This window comes from Acanthopagrus latus, chromosome 10 (assembly GCF_904848185.1).
Source record: "Acanthopagrus latus isolate v.2019 chromosome 10, fAcaLat1.1, whole genome shotgun sequence".
Classification (NCBI taxonomy): Eukaryota; Metazoa; Chordata; class Actinopteri; order Spariformes; family Sparidae; genus Acanthopagrus; species Acanthopagrus latus.
Genome location: NC_051048.1, coordinates 9,417,453 through 9,429,973, shown reverse-complemented (window position 1 = coordinate 9,429,973; position 12,521 = coordinate 9,417,453). Strand labels below are relative to the sequence as shown.

The window sequence follows — 12,521 nt, the reverse complement described above, 5'->3', positions numbered from 1 at the left end:
TTTTGATCAGAGCAAAGGCACCAATTGTATTATTTTTAGCCCGTAAAACAGTAATTTCACTCCTACTCCACCTCTTACATTTATGTTAATTTTCAGTGGTTTGGAAGAATTGTTTGAGCTGTTCTTTGATACAATATTAGGTGTTTGAATTCTTTTATATTTCTATTATTTCATATTTTCCACTTCGGCACCTGCAAGTCCCTGAAATGCAGTCTCATCTGAGACCAGCCTTCACTTCACATCTAAAGCTCTGCGGCTCGGGGACCGTCACATATTCTGCCTCCTGCCTCCCTTTGCTCCTTTGTGGTTTTGGGAGGCCACGTTGAAGTTCAGCAGAGGAATGTGAGCAGTCATCTCTTTAGACGGGCCTTAGGCAGAGACCCGTAGGCACAGAACGGCTGAACCCAATCAACCCTATCGATCTCTGCTGGGTTACTTGGACCAGGCTCGGCCCCGGTGCACATCCTCCGCTCCGGGCGAAAGCTTCCCCTCCTCGTGTGGCTCATCGTGCTTTTTTCAGTCAATCTGCGACTCTCCATTCCCGCTCCTTTTCCTCTCAATTTTCTGTCTCTTGCTGTCGCTCTCATGCTTGCTCTTGCTTCATCTCACAGATTGCCTGTTACACACAGTTAATCATACATTCGGCTAATTTTAAGTCACTCGGTACATTCAGCAAGTTCTACAAAATGCGTGCTCCATCCACTCCATTAGAAAACCTGTGCTTTCTGTACCTAAGAGGTATCTTTATAAGTGCTTATTAGACAGTAATTGACATGTTCCTGTGTGTGTGTGTGGTGTCTAGAAATATCTCCTCATTCCGGGGAGAAAACTAATTAGTAAGACACAGATGGATTGAGAGACAGGTGAATGACTGTCCTGAAAGACTTCCAATTTAGGAGCCTTGACAGTTCAGGCATTAACTGTATATGTGCATGGTGGACATGAACATTTTTAGATTTGAGATTTTTCTCTAACCTCCTAAAACTATCTTCCCCTCGTCAAAACCCTCCGTCTCTGTCGTATTTTGAATTCCGAGCTCGAAATGTGGCTGGTTTGACCAGCTTGGTAGAATGACTGAATGGGATGCAGCCTGTCTAACCGTATTTGAGCCTGGTCTTTCAAAAAAAGACTATTGCCACATGTATGTGGATAACAGTGCTGCCTCAACACTTCTGGGAAAAGCTCCTGGAAAACTTGGCTGCAGGAATTTGCTCTCATTAAGTCAGGAGCTTATTCTGGCAGAAAGGCTTGGCTCGCAGTCGGCGTTAAACTTCATCCCAAATGTGTTGGATGAGGTTAAGTCAGGGCCCTTTTTGCAATATCCAGATTTTTAAAATTGCACCCATAAAGTCGTGGTAGAGGATTATGTCAAGTCAGATTTTATTTGTATAGCAAAAAATCACAACAAAAGTTGCCTCGTGAAACTTTTTTTTTTATCAAGAGCAGAGTCGAGATCATACTCTTTAATTTACAGAGACCAAACATCCCCCCTTTGGTAAGCACATGGTGAGAGTGAGAGTGAAGAAACCGAGTGGGGATGCAAATTTGCAACAAACTTTACAAGTAGCATCTGTGGACAAAACTCAAAAAGCTTTCACCTATGTCACACCTGGTGGTCGTGGTGGCGCGGTCCATTTTGATGCTTTGCCATAAAACCATCAACTCATTATAACTTCCACATACAACTTGCCATCTACGCCAGATTGCTCAAACATGTAGAGGGTCTTGCCCTGAATACATCTACGCGGCCCACCCCGACAGCCCTGACACGCGCGGACTGCGAGGGCCCGGTTCATCGTTGCTTGCAGCTTTAATTATATATACATCTCATCTCTGATTGTCGGCTCTAATATTTATTCATCAGATAGATTATTAACAACATTTTACTGATTTATGATTAATGAATAACATTACTTCTTTCCCCTGCTAGGTCTCTCATTGAGGAATTTCTTGATTATTGACAGTATACATCACTTGGTTTTTTCTCATCTGATTTTTACATGAGAGCATGTTAACGATAACGACTGAAACAGAGAGCAACATGAAAGCAGATGGAAGAAAAAAAAAGATCATTACACATAAAGATAAATCTGAGTATTGAACCTAATTCCGCCTGACTTTCAATGAAGTTCAGAAAGTCGTTGTTGTGTCACCACTAGCTTAGTTTATTTTAGTTAATTTGCACGAAAGGTTAGGACAAAAAAGTCAACAAAACTGAAACACATTTGAGGTGGAAATCCATTGTGGATTATCTGAAAAAACCTCACCTTAGACAAACAGAGAAAAAAAATAATAAAAACAAAACATTGGCTATCTATTAATTGAAAATAAGACAAAGTAAAACATCATGCAGCTGTAACAGAAATGGAATCGTTTTGACATCACAGCACTTTTGAGCGTCAGTCTGTAGACAAAGATAAACAAATCAGTGACTAACTACTAAGTTCACATTCCGTAAATGGACTCCACGAGCACTGTCCTCGAGATATACGGTATATTGTTAGGTAAAGGTTATTTAGCTGCCCAGTCTTATTGGAATGAACTTGGGAACTTAGGTGACTGCATTGTTTGTGTATACCATCCATGACTAAAGTAAAGTATCTCTCCGGCATTACAGCATTAAACCACAAACCCGACACATCAACAGTTTTCTTTAAAGGTTACCGAAGGGCCATGTTGTTTTGACCTCACATTGTAATCATGACGTGGAGGTGAAGCCTCAGTCGGTATCAGTTACACTGTCTTTCAAATCTTTAACCAAGTCATTTAATCACTGTCATATGGCAGTGCTTTCAGACATATGCTGTATTGTGAGTTGCGCTTTAAATCTGTGAGCAGACAAGCGGCAACACATTGACTCTCTCACTGCATTCTCATAGAGCTTTTGATGCCAGTCGTCATGTTAATAATGATTTTTTTTAATGTATATTCAAGCTGTAAATGTTTATGATCTTTTTCCATCACTGCGTCTCAGTCTGATATAAAAATAATATCCTGAAAAAATACCCTGCATTAGCACTTTATAGATTTTAGTGGTGCAAGGTGAGATGCATCGATTCACCCGCCCCGTCGCCACCTCTTCCCCGCTCTCCTATCAGTTTCACCAAATCTATTGCAATCACACACCGGCATACACACTCAGACCCTCCCCCCCCCCGCCAAAACTAGTCCAAATACTGCACACCCCTGTAACCCTGCCAAGTTACACTATGCTGCTTAATTGCTCTCCCTCAAATCAAATCAATAACAGTGAGGCTTGTGTTGGGGTTGGGTGGGGGGGCAAAAAAATCGATTGTTGCAGCTTCACGGCCGAGTCAGAACGGGAGAAGGAGGAGTGGATTGAAGCAGTCCAGGAATCGATCGCCGAGACGCTCTCCGACTATGAAGTGGCGGAGAAGATCTGGTTCAACGAGGCCAACCGGAGCTGCGCCGACTGCCGCGCCCCACAGCCGGAGTGGGCGTCCGTCAACCTGGGTGTGGTCATCTGTAAGAAGTGTGCAGGTAAGGGGCCTCGACTCGCGGAGGACATGGCGATGAACAAGAGCACTTTACAATGCAGTGAACTCGCCACATGTTGCACGCACACCCGCCCACACGCAGCATGGTGTGAACGGAAGCAAGCAGCGTGTCAAAATGCCTTTTGTGTGATAGTTCTAGTTCCAGCACTTGTTCCCCATATGCCAATGTTTAAATACATTAAAAAGTATTTTAGTACAACTTGGGGAATGAAACTCAACAATCAACTATCTCACTCCAGAACCTCCTCTCTACCTTAGACAACTAATAGTGCTGAGAGGGAATTATTTTCACCTGACATTGTGACCGGAGAGACTTTGATACTTTGGACTTCAAAAGATTTCCCAGGAAATAAGATAAATTAAGTGAATAATAAAGGGTTAGGGTTAAAAAACATTTTAGAATTTTATACATTTCTTAATAGGTTTCCTGGAAAAAGATGAAAATTGGTTCTAAATACAGGAAATCTGCAGTCAAAGTTCTGTTAGTTTGTTAATCGCTTTAAGTCTATATGCATTTCAGACTCAAGCTTTCCTCGCCCTCTCCTGGTTACCGCCAAGTGCCACAGCTCTGTATATCCAGATTTTCTGTACTATTTTGCCCTTTTCCCCCTTTTAGTTATCATAACCTGTTTCTGGCATGAGTGAGAGAAATACGGAGGTGAAAGAATGTTTGAACAGATTTCCGACCCACTGGAGGGAAGGATTCCTCTTACTTATATGTTGATTCTGCTGTCAATCACGGGCATCTCATTGCATCCATCCCCATCGAACATAGGGCAGCGCGGGCAAAGAATATATTAATGAATGAAAAGTGATACTTAGTTCATGCCACAGTTTTATGAGTTTACGCTTGACGGCAAGTTATTCTACGTTGTTTTCTGAGAATTCAAAGTTTAATCACATTTAAAAGTTGCATTTTAGTTTTCGTTTTGTTATTTTCATTCTTAAAATGCCACCATTGAAGAAAATAGTCCTTGAATCTAACATTTTTCAGGGTCTGGACCCCAAGAGCCCCACTTTTGTTTCAAAGTCCTCCCTGTTTTTGAGGTCTCAAGGTTGGCAAATGTGTCAGTGTTTAGTTTCCATGGGTATTTAAACACAGGTAAATATCCACTCATTTTTTATTTCTGGAAACTTTATATCTCATAAATGTTTAATTGGGAGCTTTCCTGTAAACAGATTTCTGAATGTTCACCTGACCTGCTGCGCACTGTCTAGACTGTCTTAGACTGTTTTAGTAAGTAATTACTGTTTTTGTGCCAATTGAACCATGTTTCTACACTTTTTTTTTTTTACCCAGCTTCCAGGGAGATTAAGAACTTGCAGATGCGAAATTATGATAAAAACATTTTCTTTTAGCCCAAATGATGTTGTATCTTATTGCAGAGTTTAACTTCTTCAAACTCTCATTTTCATATCAAATTATCTGTGCAGTGAACGTCATTCTTGCTCACAACTCACAGACAAACGTTTGAAACCTGTCTGGCTGTAAAGACAAACACACGTCATTCATTCGCTCATATCAATTCTTTTTGTTTATTCCTCCGTGGTTAGCACTCAGTTCTCAATCTGTATGTGTGGTCTGGTGTCTGTTTGCGTCTGTGTGAGTATGTGCTCTGGCCCAGAGGCTCTTTTCGGAATAAGTTCTCAGGTGATAAGCCACTTATAGGGGTTGGCGTCTGGCCTCTGGACTCTCTAATCTATTTGGCAATGCTGGATGGCTCAGATGAAATGACAACAAAGATTAAGCCATGGGTGAGAACTTGGGGGATCCCAAACCGCTTCTTGACCCGCTCAACATGATTAGAGAGAAGCAGCGGCCACGCTCGATCCAGAGGGATATCTGGTCGCTTTTTTTTTTTTTTTCTCATTTTTCCATCTTGCATGCTCCTTCCTATATACTCATCTTCCCCCCACCTCCTCCAGATCATCTCCAGGCCTGAGATTTCTCCCAGAGTCATAAGTTTTAATGCGATTCTTCACCTCACCTCTGCAAAGCCCATGTAATTGGTACGCATCAGATATCCAACATCCCTTTTCAAACACCCTTAAATGATTTCATTTGCAGGGGTGTTTAATATTACATTTTGTCGACACGCTGGGAGAGAAGGGGGGGGGAATATCTGCAATGAGGAAGCTGTCCTCACACTGTGCTCTCCTTAAATTAGGTAGTGGTCCATTTAGAATACCAATGACTGCTCTACACTTTTAATTAGCGCTCTCATGTCATGGACAATAAAGAGAAATGCTGAACAAGAGAAAGAGGAAAGAAGTAATGAGAAAGCTAATGGTGAAAATGATCCCCACATTGGCTTTCCTCTTTTTGTGCCAAGACAGAGTGAATTTTAATAGTCTGTAGTTCCATTCTGTGAGGCCCGGCTACAGACTCTTACTTTGTTTGCGTAGACTTCAAGGACTGAAAGGGGTCCATTGTCTTCCAGTTTAAGCAAAAAAGATGATTTGTGTTTATTGTGAGAACTAAATAAAAACAGGTAAATCTGATCAAAACCACAGTAATACAAAAAGCAGAGGGGAAATTTTTATTTTTATTTTTTTAAATCTAATCCTAGCACGGGCACGCTTCACTGTAACACGTGTGCTTTTCATACAAATTCCCAATCAGCTGCTCATTTGCGTTTCTTCTCCTGTTTTTCTCTTCTGCTTCTATTAGAAAGTGAGAATGCAAATAGAAAAAGCTTTCATTACGGCGAGCACATTCTGAGTTGTCCTTGTCAAAGGAGGACCTTGTTTGTGAAAACGGAAAGTGTCTCCTTGCAGCAGAAGCCATTACTGCAGATAATCAGCTATTTTCAGAGACGATCCGGGTATTATCTGTTAAGAAAATTGGCAAAATATGTCCACTTGGGATCAATGCAGCAAAGTTTGGACATGTTATCGCCTTATAAAGTTTTGGTAACATGTTAAGAGTCGCCTATTTACACATCCAGTGACAGTAGTGTTAAATTTGAGTCCTGTGTCTGTGTCACAGAATCGATCCAAATCCAGCTCGAGGGAAATATCTCTTCAGCTGTACCAAGTTTTCACCTGCTAGCTGCTGACCTTGTCTGTCTGTTGTTTGGTGCTGATCAAGTGCTCAGTGGGTTTATCAGAACTTCTTTTGACTGAAAACAGCAGCCTGCCGCAGCTGGAAACGAGGCTGGCAGTGAAAAGGCAGTGAACTGAAACTTTAAAAGTGCATGACATTGTTTTGGGGAAGAAATTGAAATTGTGCTCAGATAGATCTTCATTGACTGATTTCTTTTATCACTAATGAAACTGAATAAACTAACTCTCCTTTGTTTTCATGATTGGATAAACTGAATGAACAAAGTGAGAACAACACAATTTAGATTTTTACTGTTTTACTTGGTGGACCCTGCCACCTTTCTAGCTTCAAACAGTGTTCAGTTATGGAAAAAAATATATTTCTTTTTATTTTGTATTATCACATCATTAATAATGTAAATATTACAATTATGACATTTAATTTCTTCTTCAGAACTACATAGTGCCCCTTTAATTTTGGGGCATGTGAAACAAAAACAATGAGCTGAGAGACACTAAAACTCTCAATACGTGTACTATACAAAGTCATTTGATTTACTGATTATATAAAGATATTGACTAGTGTATCTTAATAGTCTCATTCTTTACTCCTGCTGGTGGTGGTGTTTCTCTTCAGTAGCAAACCGATGATATAAGCCCTTGTCAGTTCAAACCAACATTAACCAGTTGCTTCACTTCCTCAACTTAAGCGTTAGCTCTTCCTACACTGACCCTTCTGTTCCCTCTCTTTGCCCTTTCTCCCACTGTGCAACCTGACCCCCACAGGAAATGACAATGGACCCTCTCTACAGTGTACATTTAATGGCAATAAACCAGGATGCACCTTGTAGACAGTTCTGCTGTCAACAGTTGCTGTGGTAACCCACAAATGCACTGCTCATTGCTTTGCTTTGTTTCCCTCTGACTCATCACTGAGCGAGGGGAAAATGGCACACAAGTACAGGGGGTTGGAAAAGTGCTCCATGTACTGTCGCCGGGAAAGTTTTTAATTGGGGCTGAAATCCTTTGTGGGTAGGGCGACTTTTTTATTTTTCAAAGATGCTGCGATGGGAATGCCCTTTTTGTGTGTTGTGTTGGTTCCATCAGAAGGATGAAGACATTTACAACAGGCTATTAATATGGGAAAATCTCACCATGTGTCTGTTGGCACGTGCGATTGCACACTTTTTTCAGCTTCATTACCCTTACACAAGTGAAAATGGTCCTGTGGTGCTGTGCAGCTCAGCGGATGAAGTGTGGCTGTAGCAATTCAGCAGGTGCCCAGGCACTCCTTCACTGGAGAAGAGTGACAGAAATCTTGCTCTTTGGCTATTTTTTTTTTTTTTTGCCAAGCTGGACTCAAAAATAGACACCATTTCTCTCTTTTTGGTGTGACTTTGAAAATGCAAGATTTAAAGACGTGTGGTCACACTAATGCATCCATTTTTCCCACAGAATATTTAAATAACATTAGAAGAAGGAAATCCCTGCTGTTTCTAATTGTAGGCCGGATTGTATTACTGAATATGTTTAATCCAGAAGTAAAAGCAGAATAAATCCTTTATTAGAAAAGGATGAATTTGATTAGGCATAATCTGGAACAACAAGTGTTTACTGTTTCTCTCCCCATGCTGACTTTTAATGTTTTTAACAAACAAGATCACTGAGTGCTTGTTTGAAGTGTCCCTTTCAACACATGTACACAAGCAGTTTGTACATCCCACAGCGCTTAAGTCCAATTATGTTAGTCAAAGCCTCAAACAATCTCAAACATAGTGTTGATGTAAGTGATGCCTCCTCAGTCAGAGCCACATGTACTATAGTTGACAGAGAGTTGATAGATAAGCTGAAAAATATAGTTGAAAATCCAGAACAGCCGTCTGCTAGTTGCATACTGATTTAATCAACAAGAGTTTTCAGATCCCATATGAGGCTCCACATGGTTCAATACTTGGAACACTACTTTTTTTCATAGTACATGCTTCCATTTAGCTGATTTGTATGAATACACAAGCAGATGACACATATTATAAATACTGATACTTCCGTTTAACAGCCAACCATAGAAATGTCACAGTTAAGTTGTGAAACAGCATTTATTATTAAATCATTAAAGTTGCAATATGTACAAACGTTGGCTTAAAACTTCACCGATGAACTAAAATGATCAAAAGTAAAATACATCTAGGTATTGTGTTGCAGAGATATCTATTGAAGTTAGCATGCCCACTCTTCCTCCCAGTGTTCCAAAAGTCCTGTGCTAAAAGTGTCATTGCCAACATTCCGGCTAGCTGCACTGCTACCTGGGCTAAAAAGCTTATAGTAGCTACAGGCATTACCACAGTACCGTTAGCAGTATATAGCTTCTCTGCTGAGTTCAACAAGTGGCCAATTCTCACATATAGCACCTTCTAATAGTCTCTCAGTTTGATTCTGTTTGTGCAGCCACTCAGTCCATGCTTTTACATGCATTATATAGGATATGTAACAACCCACAATCTCAGACTTAATCTAATCTGACCCCAAGGTAATGGTTTGCTCTGCCCGGTCGACAGTATTCCTAATGTAGGGAGAGTAACTATTAATCATCAGTTATCAGAAATGAATTCCGAGTTAGTTTCTCTTTTTAAAGCCTTATGTGAGCAATGATTCAGTGCTTTCTGGTGTCCATGCCTTCGAGATCTGTGTCAAGACGGCCTTATCCCAGCTCATGGCCCCGCATTTTCATTCGCAGCTACTCCACTTGAGCACACATGACAGTAATGAGATCATGCTAAAATCTAAATCTAAAATTGCCTGGCTTCACACACAGGACAATAATTCACATTCACACATGCGGCCTGTTTCTGCCAGATGTATTATGCATGTATGCTCTGTCTTTGGCCATAAGCAACCCCAGAAGCCTCTCGTTCACCCAAATAAACAGGCCGACCCACAAACACAATGAATTACTCATGATTCATTAGCAATTAATGGCCCTCGTTCTGTGCTTTCATTTCCAATTAGGAGTGCTGAGGGGACTAAATATGTCTGTTGTGAGTGAGAGAATGAGCTTCCAGTCATGCTCTGTTTCTCCATCTTGTAACTGCCAGTTTATTGTTTACTGCATCCCTGACATGTGGTGTGTGTTTGTGCAGACACTGTGGTGATGTTGTGTGCATATATGTAACCATTAATTTTTCAATTTTTTCACATAAACTTCCAGGAACCAAAAGCGCAGCCTGACAACAATGCGGCTCTTTATTTTTATATATATATATATATATATATATATATATATATATATATATATATATATATATATATATATATATATAATTGAGAGAGGTTTCTTATTGCTGAGGTTTGTGTGGATTGAGTTTGTTTCTGTGAGCTCAAGTTGATGTCTCTGTCTTCCTGTGTACCAGGCCAGCACCGCTCCCTTGGGCCGAGTATTTCCAAAGTGCGGAGCTTGAAGTTGGACAGCAGTATCTGGAGCAATGCACTGGTGGAGGTACATACTGTATGCTGTTTTTCTTAGAAGTCAGAGCGACACACATTCTCAAGTTGTTTTACACCGTCATCTGAAAAAGTAAGCAACAAGTGTTAATGCTAGTCTGGGCTTTGGCAGATGTTGACAGCATCCTGGTAATAGCTCTACGAAATTATTCTCACCTGTTCTTTGCCCTTCTCTTTGTTCTGTAACCCATCAGTTCTTCCTTGAAGTGGGGAACAAGAATGCTAATAACTTCTGGGCCGCCAACCTTCCCTTGGAGGAGGAAATCCACTGCGGCGCTTCGGCAGAGCAGCGTGCCACCTTCATCCGCCGGAAGTACCGGGAGAGGAAGTACCGGAGGGTCCTGGAGGGCTTTGATGACCTGGAGCAGCTCAACCAGGTACAGCTTGTATAATAAACTCAAAATGGATGCTTTCTGCCTTGTTTTGGTCTTTGACTATACCTTCTTGGTCAGTAATTGTGTACAGAGGAGAATTTTAAAACCACATTAAGCAACTATTTAACTACATGCCTCACTTATAACTATAATCTATATACAAGCAGCAGTCTTTGGTCACATGACATTTGGGTGCAACAAACAACAAGCCTATCTAAAAATGTACTGGATGTCAGGTGATTAGTTAGCCATGTTCTGCTAGCAGTCTTTGGTAGCATAAAATTGGCCAGCAACAAATAACAAGTGTATCTTAAAATGTACTAGTTTGCCTGGAATTGTAAACTGTTAGCTAAGTCCGGCTAGCAGTCTGTGCTAGCATAAAAAATGGCTTGCAACAAATAACAAGCTTACCTTAAAATGTACTAGCTTGCCTGGAATTTTAAACAGTTAGCCAAGTCCTGCTAGCAGTCTTTGCTTGCATAAAATTGGCTCGCAACAAATAACATGCTTATCTTAAAATGTACTAGCTTGCTTGAGATGTTAAACAGAATTAAGTAAGTCCAGCTAGCAGTCTTTGCTAGCATACAATTGGCTAGCAACAGGAAACCTGCGCATCTTAAGACTGTCCGGTGATTTTCAGCAATTTTGAGTTAGCTATGTCCTGCTAACATGACGTTACCTGCGATGACTTTAGATGTACCAGCCGTCCCATGATTTTAGCCAGAATCAGCAGTGTTTTTTCCTCCTAGCTTCATAGTGTGAACAGGAAAAAAAATCAATAAATGAATCCTTCCTAGACCTTGAATGAGTTTTTTCTATTTCTCTAGTTACCTAACTATGTTTCTTTTAGGTCAGGCCAAAGTGCAGCAGAAGTTCGCCAACGATGCAATAATAAGTGGGCACCTACAGTGTTTTCATCTGAACTTAGAAGCATGGTACATGGCATACTCCATTAGTCAAATCCACTGGCCCTGAAAACGCTCATATTTTCGTGACCTTTTGACCATCAGTAAAACGGCGCTGTAAGTTAAAAAAAAGTAAAAATGCCAAAGGGGAAGTCTTATTGAATTCAAGAGTAAGCAGGTTGGTGCTAAGGCCTGCTCTGCCAGTTTGTGGTTTAGGGTTTTATTGCTCTGGCACAAAAAAGTTAAAAAAAAAACAAAAAAAAACGCCTGTTTCTGGCTTCTTCTTAAAGAGAGGGTCTTAAAAGCACACAGCACGGAGCTAAGTTTCCACCTGCATCAGCACTTACGCAGATCAGCCCCCTTGTATTGTTTTCTTGGGCGGAAAGAGAGGGATGGAGATGTAGAGAGAAAGAGGGAATGATGGGGAGGGGGGTTAGGGAAGAGATATACTAGCTGGCTAAGTGGAAAAGTGGATTAGGATCCACAACAGAAACGCTTGGGTTGGTTTTATTGCGGCTTTGCTTTGCTTTGCTTTGGCGTTTGTGTGTGTATATGTGGGAGTGTGTACACGCGTGTGAACATGTGTGCTGCTCCACTGAAGATGTGTGAATTTGCTGTTACAGTGGGAGTTTTTTTTTGTTTTTTTTCTGCAGGGTGGTGTGACAGATATAGAGAGTGTGGCTGCCTAAAAGGGTTTGGCCAGTGGAGGGGGGTGTGTGTGTGTGTGTGTGTGTGTGTGTGTGTGTGTGTGTGCGTGCGAGGAAAGAGAGTGAGAAAGGAGGAGAGAGGAAAAAGGCAGAGGTGGGTGGTTGTGTTTGCTTTCTCTCTGTCTAGCCTGCCTTTATAAAAGGGCTCAACAGATTTGATAGGGATCAACGTGTCATGGAACATTTATACACACCCTGACTCAACTTCTGTGTGTGTGTATGTGTGTATCTAAATATGAAAAGAAAACTCTTTAAAACAGTTCCACTTATCTTAACATAAAGTAATAAATCACAAGCAACCTATAAAAAAAACACATAAAAAAAAAGTATTTTTAACATAAACAAGGACACTGAGCCTAATCTCATTGGACACGTTGTTCCAGTTCTGTGTCACACTTACTTACTGTAACGCAAGTATGAATACGGAAAAATAAAAAGCTATATAAAAACCCATTCCTCCGGGAGTCTTCTCTG

General features: G+C 40.9%; 1 protein-coding gene and 1 long non-coding RNA gene across 4 annotated transcripts in view; one reads left to right on the top strand and one right to left on the bottom strand.

Moving 5' to 3' along the window:
* Window positions 1–12,521, top strand: part of zmp:0000000660 (arf-GAP with Rho-GAP domain, ANK repeat and PH domain-containing protein 2) — a 125,893-nt gene that overhangs the window by 48,596 nt on the left and 64,776 nt on the right. For both annotated transcript variants that reach the window (XM_037111325.1, XM_037111324.1), the window contains exons 11-13: window positions 3,302–3,501; window positions 9,971–10,056; window positions 10,256–10,438. In XM_037111325.1, coding sequence (XP_036967220.1) covers window positions 3,302–3,501; window positions 9,971–10,056; window positions 10,256–10,438 — 469 coding nt within the window. The remainder of the gene's footprint in view (window positions 1–3,301; window positions 3,502–9,970; window positions 10,057–10,255; window positions 10,439–12,521) is intronic.
* Window positions 9,987–11,545, bottom strand: LOC119026797. 2 transcript variants are annotated; one of them, XR_005077244.1, is made up of 4 exons: window positions 11,267–11,545; window positions 11,115–11,184; window positions 10,218–10,420; window positions 9,987–10,126 (listed from the first exon to the last, which is right to left on the bottom strand). It is a non-coding gene; the product is annotated as an uncharacterized LOC119026797 (long non-coding RNA). The 2 variants fall into 2 exon arrangements; XR_005077243.1 differs by having other exon boundaries at window positions 11,115–11,545.